The 22,775-nt window shown below is 38.1% G+C and overlaps 1 protein-coding gene across 1 annotated transcript in view; it reads right to left on the reverse strand.

Moving 5' to 3' along the window:
• Positions 1-3,294: 3,294 nt before the first annotated feature.
• Positions 3,295-22,775, reverse strand: part of csf1a (colony stimulating factor 1a (macrophage)) — a 95,619-nt gene continuing 76,138 nt past the window's right edge. The window contains exons 6-10 of the mRNA XM_028796653.2: positions 16,675-17,748; positions 15,982-16,148; positions 11,419-11,459; positions 8,604-8,653; positions 3,295-4,277 (exon numbers count right to left, since the gene is read on the reverse strand). Coding sequence (XP_028652486.1) covers positions 4,243-4,277; positions 8,604-8,653; positions 11,419-11,459; positions 15,982-16,148; positions 16,675-17,748 — 1,367 coding nt within the window. The 3' untranslated portion in view covers positions 3,295-4,242. The remainder of the gene's footprint in view (positions 4,278-8,603; positions 8,654-11,418; positions 11,460-15,981; positions 16,149-16,674; positions 17,749-22,775) is intronic.

Genomic DNA, 22,775 nt, shown 5'->3' on the forward strand with positions numbered 1-22,775 from the left:
CTACACCAGTAATCATTTTAACATTTACTGCATGTATGAAAGCATCTGGGCACTAAATAAGCTTTTTTTCTGATTGTTAAAATTTTTTATTTTAAATAAGAATTTTGTTCTTGAAGCTAAAGGCCACTGTTTGCTGCTTCTTATGTTTGAGGTGGTCCAGTGCTAATGTAAGTTGTATCATTTAGTGCCAAAACCATGCTCTCTGTTTCATTCTCAGTAAAACACTGAACAGACATGTGGGTGTCATCCTTGTGCGTTCTGATTTGTACATATTTGCATGGGTATAGAGAGTAACATGCAAGTAAAATAATTAGCAATGGGATTACTTTTTCCAGGAAGTGATGAGTAAAGTGACCCCATTACAATATGAGAGAAGTAATTAGTAATGGAATACTTTTTTTGAGGAACTACCCACACCCTGCATCTGATGCAGCAAGAGGCAATAACTGAGGTCCAAGAAGGTCAGATAGTTGGTGAGCAATCATTAGGTTCAATCCTCCCAAAAACAACAAAATCGTTTCATATGTCAAGGAGAACAGTCTCAAAAATAATGATACATACACCAAACATGGGCATAGCTCAGAGACAGTCTGACACTTCACAAGATTGTTGCTAAATGCTACAAAAGGGCAGCCTCAGAAATGACCACAGAATTGAATTAACACCTCCGTGACCCAGTTTCAACAAAAATGCACATTGTGAACTGTACAAAGCTGGAATTCATAGCACACTGTCCTTCTCAAACTGCTCATATCTAAGGCCAATGCACCAAGATGCATATTCTTATGTAAGGAGCTCAAAATCTGAACCCCTGCTTAATGGAAAAATATATTGTAGACTGATGAGTCAACCTTTATCCCCTTCCTACCTTTACAGAAAGCCAAATGATGCCTTCAAAACACAACGTCTGCTGCCAACTGTTAAACACAGTGCAGGATTCACAATGTTATGGGCAGAAATCTTATGGGAGTCATTAAGTTCAATAATGACAAAGGAATGGTGCCATTTTACAGGACACCCTTTGTCGCAAATGCTGTTCCCTTATGTCTATCCTCAGTGCCCTGCATACACACTGTTAAATACCAGATCTAAACACCGTTAAACTTTTATGGAAGTTCAAAATAGACATCCACCTCCTTTATCCTTTCAAGAACTCAAGGCTTTTCTTCTTCCTTTTTGTTGCATTGAAATTTCATCATGTAACTTCTGGGTTGTTGCATTTGTTACTAGGCTTGCTTTGCAACCGCCTATCAGGCTCTCCTCATGGACTGATTCAATAGTAGGTGACATTTTATATAAAGAAGATGAGAATTAGTGATGAGTACGTGGACTTGAATTTGCAGTGAAACTTAAGAGTTTTGATTCACAAAAAAACAAATTGCATGTCACAACAATGTACATTTTCACCTCATCTTTTGTAACCTTTATCTCCATGTAGAGAAACTTTGAGACATTTATTCTGGTGCAGTGCATGGAAAAAGGGGTTCAAATAGAGAGTGCATACCTGCAAGCAATCATTCACTACTAAAATCCATTGATCTGGGTACACGGCTGCCGCCGAGAATTTGGAAGGATCCTGGTGTGGATCAGCTAACAAAGACGGGAAAGTGAGAACAGCTGGTGCTACCTATCACCTGAAATGAAGTGAAGCAGAAGGCAGGAGGTGCATGTGACAGATGAGAGCATGTGGAGTCGCATGGAAGGAAAAGACTAGTAGTCAGCAACAAAAGTGATGAGGCGGCCCAAAAAAGAAAACTGAGGTTTTGGCTGTGGAACAACCTCTTTAGGTATTAATGTTCCTTGCTTCCCACCCAAAACAACTTTAAAACTACCCTCCCTTCCAAAAAAAAAAAATAATGTTAATAGGTTTTTGTAAAATTGAGCAAAAAATTAATTTATGTGTCACCTGTGTACAAAACAAAATGGCACTGTTTTGCAAATCACTAGCAGTTATTAATGTTTCTCATGTTAAACTTTTAAAAGTTTAAAGTTTTAAAAAGTAAAAACTTTTTTTTGTCTTGAAAGTATTTAAAGGTTAAAGAACCTTAGTCTGAAATGCAGACTTTTAGTTTTGCCATCACTATTCTTGAAAATCCAGTAAATCGACTGTGTTGGTTTTAATGAGTATAATTCTTGTCCACTGCCTAAGTATATCAGCAACTTGATTATCTTTTGTCTTTAATTACTTAGACAGCATCTCCATAATATATAAAACCATTTTACAGTCCCTCCCTTTCAAAGATCCGAGAGTACAGTGGGAAATGTATCTTTCACTCAACACATCAGAAAAGGAGTGGAATTCACACTCCTACTGCACAGAATTCACTCGAGCAGCATGTGCGCAAAGCATACAGTTATTCAACTTAAAATTAGATATCGAGCATATCTGTCTTGTTTAAAATTGTCCAAAATGTTTCCAGGGCAAGATCCAACATTGCAATCGAGCTCCAGCCTTACTGGGTCATATGTTTTGGGCCTGCACCAATTTAACATCATTCTGGACCAAAATCTTGAAATGCCTTTCAGACAGCCTTGGTGTCACAATCCCTCCTAACCCATTAACAGCTGTGTTTGGTGGACTCCCAGATGGGCTTAAAGTGGAGAAGGACAAGCAAACTGTAATTGCCTTTACTACACTATTGGCACGTAGACTTATCCTGCTCAACTAGAAGAATCCTAACTCACCTCTTTTAAGTCAGTGGGTAACTGATGTTATATATTATCTGAAATTGAAAAAAACGAAATTCTCATGTAGACGATCTGTATATAATTTTTCAAAACCTGGCAGGATCTAATCAATAACATTTTAGAATAAGCATTTAAATTGAGGAAGCATATTCTCTCCCCTCTTTTATCTATTTTTGTTAATTTATTAATGTATCTATTTACTTATTTTTACTAGTTTAAAGTTTTAATCTGCTGGCCTAGCTCTCTTTCTCATGGGTGGGGGTTGATTTGTTTCAAACCTAGCTTTGTAAAACTTGACTTATTTGTATGGAATGTTAATTTATTTTAATAAAATCAATAAAATCAAAAAAAGGGAATGGAAGCAAGGCGACTCATGGTGACAAAGGTGGTCAGTGACTAAAGTCTCTAGTTTTCACATGGCATTCTATGAAGAACAAAGAAAAGAAGTGACAAAGTGCAGTGTTGTTCTTTAGCTACTTTTTCCCAAAAAGTTCATGTGGCATCCAACAAGTTGAGAGAGTGGCAAACCAGAAATCTCCTTTATACAGCATCAGGTTACATACAGGCACATTAAAGAAAAAGATCAAAACACTTCAACAAGTGGTGAATTTTACATATATATTTTTATATATTTATTGCAGTAACATTTGAAATTCTACAAATCTGGCAATATAAAAATATATTAAGTTGAATACATCTTTTCTCATTCTTTACTCTGCTGTTAACCAGCCAAGAGACGGGAAGCCAAGCCTTTTGGTGTGCCAAGTAAGCAGAACAGTAAGTCTGCTAGCAATGCCAGCCTCACACAAAGCCACATACATTTTACTGCACTGCAGCAAAGTTCATCCATAAAAGCTAAGGCCATCACAGGGCCAAAAAAGAGACTTGGCAAAAAAATTGCTACAAATCTGGAGATGGACAAATGCAATGAAGCGCCTCTGTTCTTCATCTCCTATGTCACATGATTGGAAAGGTTGACCTGGAAGTCTGCCCATTAGGCTCTCCTCGTAGCCTACTTGTGAGATTTGTTTTGCTCCTTTGCCCAGCTTGCTGATTGTTCTTCTGAAAAAAAAATGCTAATATTTTTCCTTCTGTAGGCCTATTCTTTATCCAAAAGGCTATTCTGTTTTCCACGTGTTGTTTTTTTTTGCCTCTGTCTATTGAAGGTTGATGTCCCAGTTAGTTCAAGTCTTTACATTCTTAAGAAATAAAAAAAATAAAAATAACAAAAAAGTCTTTGTTTTATCTGTGATGCTTTAGCTGGAAAGTCCAGAAAATTTCCCACACTCAGTTGTGCAATGAAAAAAAATCTTCCACCCCAAAAAAATAAAAAAGGCACTTTTAGAAAAAAATCTCTATGGTAAAGTTGTATATATAAATATAAATATATATATATTTCAAAACTATATGCAACATATGTATGATGTATGCATATATATATATTGCTATTAAATTTACAGTTTGATAGTCAGTAGTCCATCAAGGTCAGCGTGTCATCTGCTGTTTCTTTCAGTGGTTGTTCCTGGGATTTTCTATATCTGGATGTTTATTTGTTCACTCAGATGTTTTCCTTAGCACTTCAGAGTGGTCTGCAAATGGAAAACATAAGCATTATCGCCATCACCACTGCTGTTCAGGCAAACATCCACATTAAACATTCCATTTCATTACATTCAGGTAAAAGTACAATCGATAATTTTTAGACATCACTATTATTATGTTTTGTTTCTTTAGAGGACTGCATGAGGTACAATTTTGTTCTGCAAATTTCTTCTTTGGAATGTAACAGTGGCATTTCAAATGGTGATCTGTAGCTGATTAATCCCCAAAATAACATCAAGAATCCTAGCAGACAATCAATTATAAACTCCCTGACCGTGTGACTGATATATAACCAAACCTCAAGAATGCCTTTTGTGTAGTAGAAGTGCCAAAGAAGGAGTTAAGACCTGCTGGGACAGAGCAAAAACGTTTGATGGCACAGTGGTCAGGGGTGCTTTATTAGAGAGTTCTGGAGTTCAAGTCCCAGCTCAGTCAGTGTCTGTGCAGAGGCTGCATGTCCCTGCTCTCTCGGTGGGGATTTTCATCCAGGTGTTATAAATTAGCTCCGACATCTCAAAGATTAGTGTACTGTCTTAGAGAAAGAGAGACAGCAATTTGTTTGTTTGTTTGTTGGTTTGTTTTTTTGAGAGAGTGAGGATCAGAAAATAACAGCACTGTCATCAAAGCCTAAACACTAACCAAAAGTCAACTCTTAAACAAAGGAAGAAATGTCAAAAAGACAAATAAACCTCAACTAGAAATGCTAACCAAAGTCACACAAAATTTATCCAAATCTAGGTAATTACAGGATGTATATGCAGACCTTCTGAAAATGGATACCATAATAACCAACGTGAAAGTGTGCAAAATGCAGACACCCACAACAAAAAAAAAACACTGATGGTGGAATAATAAATAAAGTTTTAAGTCTTTATAATGGCCTTCACTGACAAAATAACTGTTACTATCAAAATTCATGGGCAATAAAACTTCCAATTGGATGTACAGTATACCCTTAATAAAATGGTTTCAGAATAATTATTCAAATTTAAAAAATCTACTAGATCACATGATTTAGCTGAATTAGAAATTCTAAACTGGCCTGGTGGGGGTTGTAGAGTGTGCCCTGCTATAGATGAGGGCCATGTCCAGTACTGGTGAAGTAGGCACAAGTAGTGTGCATTTGACTTGATTTTCTTGTTCTTCTGCTATGTGTAAAGCTCTGTCCATCTTTGGGTCCCTTATTGCCAGCTTATTTCTGTAGCAAGAGAGTTTAAAAAAAAAATGCTTTGTATATGCTGTGACCCTGTTGAACTCCTAGCCTTCCAATCTGCAATTCTCTATTTTTTTTTTCCTTTGCCGTTTTCCTGCATGGCAGAGCATAGGAGTCAGCCAGGAACTATTCGATTTATTTGTATTGTCTCATTTTCTTTTCCCTGTGATCACACCTCATAGTTGATCTGGTTTACTTTTTGAAGGTATGACAAAGTTTACAAGTAAGAAGTCTTCTACAGTATTTTATTACTGAAACACCAGCAAACCTTTCACCTATCACTTTTTAGGGGATATAAATGGGGGCTTTATTATCAAGGCTCCTGTTGAGTTAGAAGTAAGAGTCAACATTCTGGTATTCATTAGTTACAATTTGCCCTCTGATAAGATGCTCTTTTTTTTAATAGTAATTTTATATTTTGATAGATAGATAGATAGATAGATAGATAGATAGATAGATAGATAGATAGATAGATAGATAGTGTTCAGTTTTGATCTCAATGGACCAAAAAATCTTTCTTCTCCGGCTATTAGAGTCCTTTAAGCAGTCATATGCCTTTTACTGAAGAAAGACTTTCATGTATGCCTGATTCATGTATGCCTTTCATCAATGCCTGATTGATGGAGTGCTGCTGAGATACTCATCCTTTAGAAGGTCTCTCCCATTTCAGCAGAGAACTTCTGTCAGAGTGTCAGTTGAGTTCTTGGTCAGCTGCCCGACTAAGTCCTTTTTGCCTGGTTACTCAATTTGGCTGGACAGCCAACTCTAGGAAGAGTCCTGATGGTTCCAAAAGTCTTCCATTTCACAATTACTGATGGCACTCTGTTCTTGGGAACACTCAAATAAAATGGTTTTATACTCTTGCCCTGATTTATCCCTCACCATAATTTGATCACAGAGGTCTACGGAGAGTTCCTTGGACTTCGTGACTTGACTTTTGTCATGAAATGTATTTTGAATTGTGAGACCTTAAATACACAGGTGCGTGCCATTCTAAATGGTGTCCAATCAATTCAGTTTGTCACAAGAGAAGTCCAATCAAGATTTGGATACATCTCAAGGATAAAAAAAAATAAAATAAAGAGGATGGACATGATCACAATTTGGAGTGGCTCAGCAAAGCATCTGAATACTTCTCTGAAAGAGAGGTTTCAGTTTTTAATTTTTTCTTTGTCATTATGGGTTAATAAACGTAGATTGCGGTGCAAAAATTTTTACATATAAAGTTTTATCTACAGCACAGCAAAGTGCACAGAACGTGAAGGGGTCTGAATACTTCCTGAATCCACTGAATGTGTTGACTACATTTTATTTCAACACTTTCTATACTTCACTCAAAATGAACAGGAAATGTCTGCAGTATATTCTGTTGTTAATTTGCTGTGATCTGCTTGCTACTGCTGTTTACTAGCGCATGTGATGTTTACCCTTGCAATATAAGTGTGCAGAAATGTTTTTTGAAACAATGGACTGTTACTGAATGTATTAGCCTTTGACTTTCTTGAATTGTGGGTTCTGAGAAAGGTCTGGGTTCATTTTGGATTGCCAACAACATTGGCATCGTTTCCAAACGGAAATACTTGTTCTTAGTTCTTGTTGGTGTACAGCTGTTAATGCTGACGGAGACTATTTAGAAAATAAATAAATTCCTAGCAATAAAACAAATGTACTCCAGAACCTCTGGGTGGCCTTCATATATATTTAAGGGTTGTCTACTTAAACTCTGTGACTTTAAATCACTTTGATTTCTGCTAGGTCAAATGAGTTTCTAATGTCTGAAATGGGGTTTAAAAAATATTGTGGATTAACAGTGATGAGCAAGATGATTTGCACTAAACTGCAAAAAAAAAATTAATAATCACAAAACAACTTATGTTTTGCTTCTAGATGAAATTCATGCAATTGACACAAGAAGAAAGACGTTTAGTCCTATCTGGAAGCATTTCCATACATTAATTCTGCAAGTTATTTTGTACTTAAATAAAGATCTCTAGTGAAAAAAAAATTGCTTCACTCATTTCATGCCATGTGTGAATATTTTGTCACACCTCCATGTACTGATACAATATTGGCAATCGTAGTCCTAAAGATGCATTGGAGACAGAAAAGAAAATCAAAGTTTGACTGCACATGAAGTATGCATGCTATTAAGTTTATGTAGAACGATAAAGAAACCGGAAAGTGACGATTGCTTCTTAACGGCTGTCCTAGTCGGTGGAAGCAGCTTTCCATATAGTGAGTTTTCCTTTGGGCAATCACAGTAACGTGCAAGATGGTGCATTTTGGTGTGTCTTCACGTGGAAAATACGCAACGTCATATTTTTAAAATATGTACTTGTGTTCCTCTGCAGTAATGAATGACGGGCATAAACAGAATTAATTGGTTTGTAAGCAATTACCTGTATTACGTAGCTGAAAAAAAGAGCACAGGTAAACATGGAAGTGTGAATGAGCCTTTAGGGAGCAGTATTCTTTATTTTCCCATCCAAAAAAAAAAAAAAACATTTAGTGAGTTCTACAATTGCAAAATCATCTGTGAAATGATTTTTAGTACCAGTCTTGGAAAACAAAATGCAAATTTAAACTCGGCTGTTTTGCTCATCACTAAAGATAAACGGTTTTGACCTAAAAATGATAAAAGCTCTGAAAGTGGATTTAGCACTTAAACAATATTTTAGTATTTTACTTTTTTCTTTCTTTTTAATTTTCTTCCCTTTTAGTCTTTCTGTTGTGTGTTATGCTCTATAACAATATTGTTTGTTTGTGTGTGGGTGTGTATCTATCCTAAGCTCTATTTAAAGAGCTTCTGTAAAAAGCCACATTTTCTCTCCATGAACAACTAAAGTTCTATCTATCTATCTATCTATCTATCTATCTATCTATCTATCTATCTATCTATCTATCTATCTATCTATCTATCTATCTATCTATAACTGATTTTTACATTTTAATAAAAATCCACCAAACTTAGCTTATAATTTCTACATTGACTCCAAAACACAGAAATTGGGAAATAATGACTCACTTAATTAGGCTAAGAGTCCATTTGCAAGAAAAGACAAGGCAGTAGAAATCTGAACAAGAAAATGGTGTTGCTTACCTGCTCCATTCAGTGGAGAACATGGCTGCATCTCCGTGTCATATGCACAACTGTAAAAGAAAACAGAAATTAGCACCTTAAAGCCTTCCAATGGGCTGCAGACTCTCATGCCCCATAGCTATCCCCACTTCTGTGGTTGTCACCCATTGACTGTTAATCATATGGTGAGTGGCCATTTTGATATGCACCTGTAACTGCAAACTGGTTCCTTACTTGTCACTACAACATCCTCAGATCTTTGAGTTATAGATTCCCAATTTCATAAATATGGCACAGGACTCCTGAATCATTTTGGCTCCATGGTTGTTTTTTGGCAGATGTTTATTCCAAATATCACATTCCATTTCATGTAGCAGAGGCTAATCTGGGTTGAGATTTGGCCATAATATCAACTGCACAAAGCTCAATTCACTGACATTTTTGTGCAAAAAAACCCCTATGATTAGATAGGTGTGCCGCTGCAGTGAGGAAAACACCTCATAGGCAGTGCTTTCTGGATATCCTGTAGCATGCCATTATCACTCTACTTGAATCCAAAATGTTTCTGAAAACACACTCCACACCATTGTAGCCAAACATCCAATTTACTTTGAAGACACCTGACAAAATGGAACCACAGGTTCAAGAGATTTTGGCCATTTCATGATTTTCCTACCATGATCAGGAACTATAATTCATTGAAACAGGTGATGCTTGTACAGTCCATAAGTCCCTAGTGTTAATGCTGCTCAGCCCACATAAAGTGCATCTTCATTTTTTCTCTGATAAGAGTGCCGCTCAGTGGATTATGTGGTTGGTCTTTGTCTGCTATAATTCATCCGTAACAATGAGTTATACATTTTGAAACACCCTTTTAAGCACCAGTGTCCGACTTGGATGTAGGTTAACCGACAGAACCAAATGGTGTTAGCTCTTATTATCAGAAATCTATTTGACCACATAACCGGCCTTATATGGCTGATTCTTTCCATTTCTGTGAAACTGTATGGTGTGATAATTGCAGCCAGGCTGCTTTTCCTGTCACATTTGCACCAACATATCAGACTCCTGTTACCATACTCCATTTAAAAACACCTAAATATTTAACTGCCCGTTTTCAGTTGCATTTGAAGGCCGGGTGGACATAATAAAGTGTTCACTTAGTATATGGTGGCCTTCATCAAGCCCTTTACTCAGCATCATTCTTAAAACATCTCTGATGTTTCTTTGATTAGAATGAAAAAACACCATTTGTAACACTATAAAGGGTAATATATAAACTACTAGTTAAAGAATTATGAATTTTGCTTCAAGCTTTCTTGGTATTTGCCAGGTCGAAATACACTTTTTTCTAACTTTTTCATTGCAAATAGTATACAAGTTATGTGTGGCATGTAGCAAGGAAGATCAGTATAGCCAGGATGACAAATAGACTTGCATGTCTGTCATGTTCTCAGCAACCACATGGGGATTTAGAGCTTCTCATCAAAATATAATAACCAGACAATGACAGGTTATAATAACCTGGCAGAGCACCTCCATGATGAGGTGTATCAGCTTTATGGAAGTCATGGTTACCCCGATGAATCATATTACATATCATGACTGTGGAATGATGTTGGAAAACTGGTTATGGGATTGATTTGGGCAGCCTAGATAAAGAACAGTATGGTGAAAGTAGTGGATCTTATATTGGTCAGCACAGCAACTATATCGATGATTTTCACCATCTACACTCCATGGATCAATGGGTAATGCTTTGGACCACTGAACAAAATAGTATACTTGTTTTGAACTGTTCTGAATTGATGTTTGGATAAAACAGCCTGGTCTGGCATTAAGGTGAAGAGTTTTGCTTCTCCCTTATGTCATGACAATTGGATTTGCACTTGGTTACAATAATGTAATCTGGAACACATTTTCAATCAGTTCAGTGCCCATATTTTGAAATGTCCAGGTGTGGGACATTCTTTAATGATACTGGATGTCCTCTTCTGGTTATTGGGTGCACATTATTAATATATTGGGGAAGTCCTATAATCTATCATAGTAACTTCTGGAGCATTCTGATTTCATCCCATGTCCGTCCACATATTGCTGCCATTTCTCCTAAATACCATTCTGTTGGTAGTACCCTTCCCTGCCTGGCCATGTTCACAAGTAGAACATGTGTGGGGCATTCTGAGATATCCACTCCACACTATTTTTGGACTATTGCTTATCTAGAACAACAGTTGCATGGAAATTGTTTTGTTATGCATAGGATGCCGTTTGATATCTGAGCTGGCATTATGAGTCAGAAAGGTTGATTTGACATACTGGATCAATGAACTATTCTTTTCTCTTTGTTTTAGAGTCATGTGCTGTCTGTGGCAGTTTCCCTTCACCTGAGTCCAAACATTCTGTTCTTATAGTCCTTAATAAGTTTGTCTTCACTACCCATACATGATGCATGTTACCTGAGGACTGAACATTGGCTTCTTTTTTCACCAATCACCTTAATGGTTGGCCTCATGTGCTGAGGATTTTAAAATCCGGAGTGTATGGGGTAAATTACACACCAAAGCTTACTGTAGAGATGATTTTTGTTGTCTCCCATGTATTTCTTTTCAGTGCCTTTCCAAGTGGCATTATGTTGCCTTCAGGTTTGGCATGTTAACCACTGGGCTATAAAAATTCACACCGATTCACACATTTATTGACTCATCGTTAAAAATTAAAAAGATTTAGTTTAGCACCCACGCCTTCTGTTGCCTTACTCAGACTACCATGAAAGTGAAAAGAATTCATGTAGTTTTGTGAAGTGTGAATTGATTCTTCTGATAAATGAACTTACCTTGTAAGTGGCACTTCTTTGTAAAGCTGCCCTCTTGGATCCTGTAAAATAAAAAAAACACTAGTGAACAAATAAGAAAAATATCCTAATTTATTATACAGAATGGGTGACTGGTGCTGCTAGAGACAGGTACCTTAAATGCCCCTAAGGTGCCAACTTGAGGAGTTAACCGTGACCTGCATTTTCACTGGGATCCCAATGCTAATGACAGGAGGCAGGTTTCTAGAGCACTGAGCCAGGTAGTTTCCTATTCAGTCCACATCAATGATTAACTGTGTGACCAACAGCATAACATGCCTCACCTCCAAGTGTTGTACTATAGATCAGTTCTCAAAAAATTGCTCTATAAACAAAATATGTTCATTTTATTGTTTATTGGCTCAGAGCCCAGGCTTCAATATTGTGAAAGGTCTAAGGAGCAGAGAAATATTTGTTTGTAGTGGCAACTTAGGCACAGTTTCGAATCCTGGCTAAGTCAGTTACATGGGCCTTCTGATGTGTGTACAAAAATGAAAATGGCGGCATTTATTTATTTAGTTGATTTGTATACAGATTGAAGACGAGTTTAAAAGAGTGTGTGTGAGCCAGGTGGTGGAGTTTAGGGAGTCAAGTGACGTTAAAGTCTCGGCGGGGCAGGAGTAGCAGTTAAGACTGGCAGGGATTATAGAGTGGAGACAGCAATGGCACAAGCAGAGTCACAACTGAGGCATAGAGCCATGATGGGGGCAGTTATCAGATGGAGAGTGGGACTAGGAACCTTTAAAACTCCCTGTTATGATGAGGCACCAGGAAAGGTGCAGCAGGAACTGGACCAGGAGGAGGTGAGAGAAGTAGTCAAGAAGGAGTGATCTAACAGAGCACTAGGGATGAGATAGCAAGGTGCCCAAGCCAGAAGGAAACTTGTTGTAGATTGTGTGGACTGACCCTTGAAGGGCAGAACTACACTGCATCAAGTTCTTGCTCCAGGAATTGTATGAAGTCCTCCCAAGCTCATCCACCCTGCACTGTGGGGGTGTAGCAGAGAGAGCAGAATGCCTTCTCTGACATCAAAGGAGACTCTGGAGCATATTGTGAAGTGCTGTCCAAAGGCTACAGGGGAAAGCCGATATTGCTGATGACATAACTAGGTACTTTTAAGACCACTGTGGAGACTATCAGCAGTGTAATATGCTAGGTTAACCACCAGGTATAAACTGGCTCTGTATAAGCGAAAGTGCCCTTCAGAAAACTCGCATTCTATAAAAGGTTGGTTTCCACTTTGGTCCTGATGCTGTTGTAAATCGCTGAAACACTCAAAACCCTAAAATAAATTAAGAAAGCAGGCTAGTGGATGGATTGATGAATGGGTTGGAGGCTTTTCAGGTGTACCAATGTAGTAAGGAGTGGTCACTGGTGGAGGGTTCTTGTTTATCTCTTCGTCCTAAAATTTTTTTTAATTGTTTACATGTTGCATGTGTTTGATTCAATAATAGTCTAATCACAAAATAGATGAATGCATCTGTTTTCATTCTGCAAGAGGGTATTACAGTTTTTGGTGTACAATTGGTGTACTTCAGGAGACTAGGAATAAGCAGCTGAGAAAACCTGGAAACCTTTTAGGTGGAGGGGAAGGCATTTTCATGAGAGTTGGCTTTGGCTGCAAAGAAGGATATTTACTTTGAGCTGTTTTTGCTGTAATATGCGGCTCAAAGGAGCTTGTGGCTTAAAAAAGATCTGGGACTGAAGTCATAAATGTTTTTTAACCCAAACCACATTGTGTTGTAAGATGCTTTAAGACAAAATCCAACATGCCATGTGGCAATGATTACCAACAAGGAACATATGGAAAGTGCAGGGCATAAAATCCTTGGTGTTGTTACTGGAGTGTCCTTGAGTTGGACCCAAGCATAAAACACTGTGTGTAGTGGTGGAAAAACGGACACCTTGAGGGAAAATACGGATCTGAAGATGTCCAAGATGTTGGTGGAGTCAGGGGTTTTGTAGGCTGGTACATGATGGGCTCTGCAATGTGAGAAGCTCTATCAAAGAAGTGCCATTTATTCATTGGTAATTGCCAGTTTTCTATCAACAGTGACTTGTGTATTCAAGGACAACAATGGAAATTAAGGGAAAGTGCATTTTAGACATAAGTCAGGAAGCACTTCTTCATGCAAGGGGTTATGGGAATCTGTAATAAATCAATAGGTAATGTGGTGAGCAGAAAATTTGAGTTTTTTTAATGTATCTGGATGATATTTTGGGACAATGTAAGCACAAGTTTGACAGACTGAATGTTCTACTCTTGTTTTTCAAACTTCTTATGTTCTAATGTAATTTATTTTCTGCTACCGTCTTACTACAGTTATGATATGACGATGGACTATGATGGATTATACATATTTACTCTGTATCCTATTTCTTATGTATATCATGATTAGACACCTAATATAACAATGATAAAAGCATGTATTAGAAAAACTTAGCAAAATCTAGCGTTAAGTGTACTTTGTCAAACAATTACTCTATTGTAATATTTGCTGACTTGCTTGGCTTGCCACAAGACCAGCTAGAATTGGTAAATACAGGTAAAAATACATCCTGTGAGACTATTGCCACCAGGTAAATCATTTACAAATGGTAGAATTGAGAAGAAAGGTAGGGCCTGGACGAAATTGGTTAAGAGGCCACAGGCCTCTAGAACTATAGGAAGGGAGTTGGCCCCTACACTTAAATGCCTTTGGATCAAAAACACTGCATGCAACTATGGAAAAGTCATAAATATCTGGGCCAATCAATGGTTTGGCTGGAGGCCCTGAAAGAATAACTGACCACCTCCCTGTTTAATTTGAGAAGACCTTCCACATGGGCACTAGACACGCTGGGCATCTAGCCTTCAACGAGAAGTGCTGCTACTTATCCAGGTTGAATGTTGGAGTAAATACTACACCATCACTTTACTTAAGCTGTAGGTACATTTTAGGACCTTTATAAAAAAAAGAATTATAATGAGCTGTACCTGTTCTCCTGCTTGATTGGTGAGCGCTGTGTTTACGGTCTGTGAGTAAGTTAATGAAAGTAATGAATGCAGTCAATCCTGGTTTGGTCATCTGTGACTGCTGTCAGTAAAATTGCAATCTGACACCTCACTAATAGATAACTGGGTAGAGGTTAAATTTGGGATGTTATTAGGGAAGAGCTGTTTCCCTCTGTGTCATCCCCAAAATAAAACAAACCCTGTGCTCTTTTTTCTATGATTAATAAGAGAGAATATATATAAGAAGTAGCTAGATAAGAATATAAACCCAACAACAGAAATATCTCAGTGACACCCACCCATCCATCTACCCATCTATCTGTAGCCAAGAAAGAGATCTCTTAGGTCATAAACACCATCAGGTTTGGTAGTTTGCCAAAGTTGCACAAGAATGGCTTAAAAACAACAACATTCATGTCCTGGAGGGGCTGAGTCAGAATTCAGAAGGTATCAGGAGTATAATGTGATTGAAGAATTAAGGCAAATGTTATGTCATGTTTTTAGGATGCAATGATGTGTGGAGCAAAGACATGGGCAGTAAAGGGAGTGCAGGAGAAGAAATGAGATTGTTGAGATGGATGTGTGGAGTTACAGAAAAGGACAAAATAAGAAATGAGACAATCAGAGGTACAACAAAAGTAGAGGAAATATCTAAGAAAGTACAGGGAGGTAGATTGAAGTGGTATGGACATGTGATGAGGAGAGACAATGAATACGTCAGCAAAACAAGGGTAGGAATGGAAGTACAGGAGAAGAAAAAGTGAGGGAGGCCAACATGGAGGTGGATGGAAAGAATAAAAGAAGATTTAAAGGAAAAGGGTTTGACTGGGGAGGAGGTGCAGGGCTGAGCAGTATGGAGAAGGTTTGAGGAAGCTCATTGGAAGAAGAAGAAGCTATGATTAGAGCTGATTATTAGTTGTTTATATTGTAGCTCTGTCTTTTAGTCATTTGTACAAGAATACATGTGCAACATTATGAATTGTTACTGACCTTTTTCTGTTCTTGCATCTCCTCTCAATATGCTTTCATGGCCCTTCGTCCACTGCTACATTGATAACCTGTCATTCCTGACCACAAACAATACTGGGGGCTTCGGGCTTTACCAACTGAAATGTATAATTTTGTTTCTTTATTGTCTAATGTGTACTTATGTTACTGTAGATTACCTGGGCTGATGGGTATAAGGACAGATGGCCTGTCTGTTATAGAGTAAATGACCATGGAACCCCCATGTTTTATTTTCTCCAGTAATGCTTCTGACTGAAGTTTCTGTTTTTGTCTTTTATTGTCAAGGTGAGATATCTTAATTACAATTAACAAGACACTATATTATAATGATTTATTTATGTTAATCATTGAGATCAGCTATGTTTTACTTTGTCCCTAACATAGTTTGCATATATTTATAATAATGTTGCTTACAGGTAGTTTAGCAATTTGCTACTGTGTATTATAGTTGCGGACCTGTGCCCGTCCTCTAAGCCTGTACTCAGTGAAGAGTTCTGCAAAAAATACAAAAAAACAAAACAATTCACAATGTGGTTGTGTACCTTTTTCTTGCCTTTCTTTACCAGAAGATATGCAATCACAATGAGTAGCAGGCAGGATAGCACAGCCAGTCCTACACAAGCCATCTTGAAGGAAGTTTGCTCTTCCTTGGACCCTTCACGGAGACCTCTCTCAGCTTTATGGTTTGCCAGGCTGCTGGATTCATATTCTGCAAGAAGGCAGTGAAGCATTAGGAGATGGTGGGGGTAGGAAACTAAAAAAGAGTTTAACGGTTAGTTAATATAATGTGTTAGAAACCATCAATGCAGGTTGAAAAGCAGTGAGCCCAGAGAAGACACGGAGGTTGTGTTTAGTTAGTGACATTTGGTTACTTTGTTGGTTAGATCTTCTTACACTGATGAGGATAGGGAAACACACAAGGTCAACCAAAAACTGATTTAAAAATAAAAATGGCACTTGTGTGTATTTGTAAGAACACTAGGCCAGTTACTCGATCAGTGACTGGAACCTAAAAGAAACCAGGTGTTTTATCCAAGATACGACCCCACCTCCCACCTCCCCTCCATATGTCCAGAGTCTCTGCATGCTGGGATTATACCACATCCATTATTTTGGTTAGATAGTTGTGTTAAACAGTGAATTGCAGGCACAGGAAGAAGTGGCATTTTAGGCTGTGTCCTCTGTGCAGTGAGACATTTTAAGTGTTTGAAGCCACAACATGACAGACATACTACCTGGCCAGAGGTTTAGGACATTATTTTGGCCACTGTTCAGAATGGATTGTATCCTGGCAGATGGTGGCTTTCTGAAAATATCTGGTGAATTTGGTCCTCTGCCACTAGCATCCACAGGCCAATGAGATGGAGGTCCCAGGCCTTTCCTTTTGCTGTTTTTATCGTCTTTATATGCCAGCCTGGTCTTTGGCAGAGCTGTTGCAGAGGCAGGCCCCACCTCTGAGCTTGTTGAGAAGAAAGGAACAACCCCAGGTAACTTCCGATCTCGAATTCTTTCAGATGAGACATCCATTCGGGGATCTACTGATCTCTTTACAATATGAGCAGAATGAGACTTTGCCACATGCAGGCTGTGAATAGTGCCATCAGGAAAACTAAAGTCTGGGGTGACAGTGGTCAGATCATCCTTAGTGGAAATTAGGGATACAGAAGAGATTTTCTGAAGGTCTTGTTCTGAGGAGCTGGTAATGCTCAAAAGCGAGTGAGCTTCACCCTGGGTTGCTTCCCTGTGCACCACAGTAGATGGAAAGTGGATTAGGTGGCCTTTAACTGTCAATTTGTCTGACACAGAAGGACTGAGTGTGGGCTTCCTTGGGTAGTTTTCAGACAATAATAACTCTTCACTGGAAGCTGTGAATAACATGGAAGAGTCTGGAAAGACAGAAGGAGAGTTCCTGTTGCCAACATCATCAGAGTCAGTAGACAAAGTCTGTTGAGTTGAGCTGCAGCCAAGACAGTTCGTCAAAGTCAAACCTTTAACTTCAGGTCCCACAGACTCAGAAGAGCTGTCATAAAGATGAGAAGAGAAAGGAGACCAAGAGGAAGTAATTTTTTGCAACTTCGCACCTCTTGATGCCACAGTCCTTCGAGCTGGATCTATATTGCTTTTCCATGGTGTGTGTTGTTCTGCTGCCTCAGAATCAGAATCGGAAGATGATGTCTCAGGGGACTGATTTGATGTTGTCACGTCAAGAACGGGATTTGAAGGACCTGGCCTTGCGACAGTAGGTACAATAGATTCCCACACTGTAGCGCCAGGCACAGCTGGGCAAGAGCAGCGGCATGGCGTTGTACCTATGGTAAATTGGAAAAAGAAATGCTATGATTGTCTGGTATCTCTTAAGATGATGCTAACTTGTAAGAGAGTCAACAATGTTGTGACTGTAATGACTATCTAGGTACAGTGCCTATGAAAAGTATTCACCCCTTTGGCAGTTTTCACATTTTATTACTATACAGCTTTAAATCACATTTAATTTGTTTTTGTATTGACACTGATCAACAGAAAAAGACTTTTTAATGCCAAAGTAAAAGCAAATATCTGCAATGTGTTCTAAATTAAATACAAATGTAAAACACAAAATAATGGATTGCATGTGTATTTATCACACTAATATGCCACCCCTAAATAATCACTGGTGCAGCCAATTAGTTTTAGGAGTCACACACTTAGTTCAATGGAGTCAGTCTGTAGTCAAGAGGTTTCAATTGCTTGTAGTACAAATGCCCCTGTATGTGGTGGGTCCAACTTGTGGTGAGCCAGTATAGTGGCCTACCCTACACAATGAAGACAAAAGAACACTCCAAGCAGCTCAATGTTAAGATTATTGTAAAGCACAAGTCAAAGGATTGAGACAAGAAATAATCCAAATAACTGAATGGCCCATAGAGTCCAGAAGGAGTACCTCTGAAGGAGGTAAAGCTACAGTGAATAAGCCTGGAAAGATTGGGCAAACAAAAACTGTTGTGTGGGTGTTTTCTGGGATAGTGACAAAGAGAAAACCACTGTTAAAAGAAATGTATAGACACCTCAGCTAAAGTTTGCCAGAAGGCGTATGAGAGATTCTGAATTCAGCTGGAAGAAGGTTCTATGGTTCTTTTAAATTAAAATTGAGCTTTTTGGCCATCAGATTAAACACCATGGGCCTCATGTATAAATGGTGCATATGCACAAAAAAAGTTGTGTACACCTGTTTCCACACTCACAAGCTACACACATTTTCATGGCAGCCTCACACCATGTGTATGCATGTTTCAGTTTTGTAAATGTGTGGCTCCCAATGTCAAAGCAGGGCTACTGTTTCTGTGCGGTATATTCACATCCATGATGCAGGCTTTATCAAATACACTGAAATTTATTGCATATCATTTACAAATTTAAGCCACTTGATTGTAATCAGTCTGTAGCAATATAATGGTGCACGGAATGGCCAAACTGTTCCAACTATTATAGCTGTTTTAGCATTGTTAAAGGAGATTGCAAATGGAAGAATTCAAAGAGAGTACATATTTACAAATCATAACTGATTTCCTGTCCCACAACAATTTAGACTTCCAAGAGCTATCCTTTTGGAACTATATGCTGTTAGAATACTATGATACATATTTGATATCATTTTTATGATGAAGTGCATTATGTACATTACATTTTACAGATAAATTGTTAACTTTATTTAAATAATGTGTATTTTTAATAATCAAACATGTAGAAGCACAGTGACACAGCAGTAACTTTGCTGCTTCGTGAGAGGAGGTCACATCCATTGGTGTGCCATGCCTGGAGTTTGTATGTTTTCCTGTTGGATTTCATCCTCATGCTTTGGTTTCTGTCCAAAGGCATGCAGGCTAGGGGATTTGATTAAGCTAAATTAACACTACTAGTGTATGCGTGTGCTCGTATTCACCTTGCAATAAGTTGGTGTCCCGTCCAGGTATTGTTCCTGCCTAGATTGCTTGATGCTTTCTGGGACAGTGCTTTAATGCATTTCATTATGAAAATGATATTAAGTATACATCTTAGTATTCTAAAATGTTCAGGGAGCTGTCATATCATGAATGTAAATGTATTCTGCGTGGTGATCGCTGACTGTGTCTCCTCTCAGTACATGAGGAAGCCCATTTAAGAAGCACATAGTGATTAAAGACTGGGTTGTGGAAAACTTAGAATACAAAGGATTTAACATTCTACATTAGTTATGATGGGGTTTGAGAAACTCTAGTAAATTAAACATTTATTTTCAGATGAAGTTAATGAAGTTATACTTTAATGACAAAAAAAAAAACTATGAGATTAAAATTGACATTTTGAGATTATAGTAAACACTTTAATTCTTTTCTTCACTGTGTCCGAATTTTGTTTCTGTATGACACTCAGACAGTGGGGTGCGACTCGTCTTTTCAAGTCGACTTTGATATCTGACCACTTGTTTTTTTTTATTTCAGGCATTGTGCTACCTTCTGAACCTGAACATTTGAGTGCTTCTGCCATGCTGTGCCACTCCATCAATTTACTTTTGTTGCTTATAGCCCTGCTTAAGCCACCAAATAATAAGTTTTTCCTTGCCTCCACTTCACTGAGCAGGACTTCCATTTCGCATTTGCTGAAATTCTTCTTTATAACATGTGCTTTAGCCATTGTCTTTTAACAAAACACTGAACTGAAGGGGTTATTTATATTGATTTTCATATTCAAATAGGCACAATTCTGGTGGGAGTAGTGGTGGGCTATAGGCATGTATATGTGCATTAAAATTCATGTTAATTTGGATTTATAAAGGGAAAGTGCATTGAACTTTGTTTAAGCACAGTTTTACATATCTGAATTATTAATTTTGTCCATATGCCATGTTTTAGGGTGAATTCTACACAAGGCGTTATACATGAGGCCCCATGTTTTAACACTGAGCATTATCAAAAACACACCATCTCTATTGTGAAGTATGGTAGTGCCAGCATCATGCTGTGGGGATACTTCTCTGCAGCAGGTCCTGAAAGGCTTGCAAGTATAAAGGGCAAAATGAATGCATCCAAAAACAGGGAAATCATGGAGAGAAACTTGATTTAACCCACAAGAAACCTGTATCGTTGGAGAAGATGTGTTTTCCTGCAAGACTACGACACCAAGTATAAAGCCAAATCTACACAGGTATGGCTTCAAAATAAAAACATTAATGTCCTGGAGATACAAAGTCAGTGTCCAGGTCTCAATCCAATTGAGAATTTGTGGCTGGATTTGATAAAGGCTGTTCACTTACAATCCCCATGTAGCCAGACAGAGCTTGAGAAGTTTTGCAAAGAAGAATGGGGAAAATGGCACTGTCCAGATATGAAAAGCTGATAGAGAAAGAGAGAGATACCTTTGCACACAGACTCAAGGCTGTCATGGCTGTCTAAGTACTGAAGGGGTTACATATTATGGGATCAATTATTTTGTGTTTAATGTTTACAATTAATTTAGACCATTTTGCAAAGATCTGTTTCACTTTGACATTAAAAAATCTTTCTCTATTGGTCCGTATCAAAAAAGCCAAAGTAAATCCACTGTGTTTCAATATTGTATAATAATAAAACATGAAAACTTCAAAGATGGTGAATATTTTTTATCTGCACTGTACCTTGTTGAAATAGGCCTACACAGCATGTCTCATTGCATAAAGCGGGATCAGGATGAGCGTGCACTACAGCTTTCTTCTGACATCTCCATGTGTAACAGATAAGTAGAATGATTTGTGAAAATCTTCTGAGGTCATCATGTTGGCAGGTCCTTAAGCCAGGAAGTTGGAGGAGCCAGAATGAGATTGATGTCTAAAATTTAAATTAACTCTAGCAAGCGGAACTGATCCAGAAAGGATTATTTTTCATTTCTACTCCAAAAATATGGATTTGTTAAAAATAAAACATTCACTGGTTATTCTGCACAGCTTAGAGTTTCATAATAATGGAAAATTTCCATTGTAAGAAAACATTCATAGAGTATTTGGTAACATGTTGTATTTACTTCGGCATAACTGATGTATGTATGAAAGATTCAAGAAAAACTTGTATTTCAGTCATTGAAAATAAAATATAATTATTGCAAGATGTTTTAGATTTAACACGTTTCCTTTTAAAAGCAGTAGACAACCAGAAAAATCTTATCAACTTCTGAAAGTCTCACACTTTTTCAAAAAAATGAACATCATGCAGTGTAAATCCCGGCCTGTAGCATATGACTTCCTAAGCCCCATTCACATGTGTCAGATATCCTAGAAATCTACCCAGAAATTGCAGCGCAGTGGTAGCACCGCTGCCCTCCAACAAGGAGACCATGGATTTGTGTCCTGGGTCCTCCCTGTGTGGAGTTTACAAGGCGCTTTGAGTAGTGAGAAAAGCTCTATATAAACGTAAAGAATTATTATTATTATTAGTGTTGAAGTCATATACAGTGGAACCTCGGTTCACGACCATAATTCGTTTCAAAATTCTGGTCGTAACCCAATTTGGTCGTGAACTGAAGTAACTTCCCCATAGGATTGTATGTAAATACAATTAATCCGTTCCAGACCATATGAACTGTATGTAAATATATATGTTTTTTAAGTTTTTAAGCACAAATATAGTTAATTAAACCATAGAATGCACAGCGTAATAGTAAACTAAATGTAAAAACTTTGAATAACACTGAGGAAACCTTGAACAACAGAGAAAACTAACACTGCAATAGTTTGCGCTATAGCGCTACCAACCGCTGGCTAAAAACACTTTTTTTTAATGAGTTTTAAGCACAGGGAAAAAAATGAACATTTGAAAAAATCCGTAATTTAATAAACCACCAAGAAAGTAACATTGCAACAATGCACGCTACGAACCGATCGCTGTAAACAGAAATGAAAACAAAATCAAGCCCAGTGCATTCTTTAACTGCCTTCTCTACCTTATGCATCCAGCTCTCTCTCTCGTGCTGCCTGTGTGTGTGTGTCTCTCTCTCTCGCGCTGCTTGTGTGTGTGTGTGTCTCTCTCTCTCATGCTGCCTGTGTGTGTGTGTGTCTCTCTCTCATGCTGCCTGTGTGTGTGTCTCTCTCGCGCCTGTGTGTGTGTGTGTGTTTCTCTCTCTCTCGTGTGTGTGTGTTGCACTCTCTCACTCTCTCCTCTCTTGCTCGCTGCACAGGAAATGCACAGGGAGAGAGACTGAATACGTACAAACCAAAAGGGAAACTGGCTTGTTCGTATACTGAGTGTGTGGTCTTGAACAGATGCAAAAATTTGGCGAACTTTTTGGTCGTAAACCGATTTGTACGTGTACCGAGACGTTCATGAACCGAGGTTCCACTGTATGTGGAAAA

The sequence above is a fragment of the Erpetoichthys calabaricus genome, chromosome 3 (assembly GCF_900747795.2).
Source record: "Erpetoichthys calabaricus chromosome 3, fErpCal1.3, whole genome shotgun sequence".
NCBI lineage: Eukaryota > Metazoa > Chordata > Cladistia > Polypteriformes > Polypteridae > Erpetoichthys > Erpetoichthys calabaricus.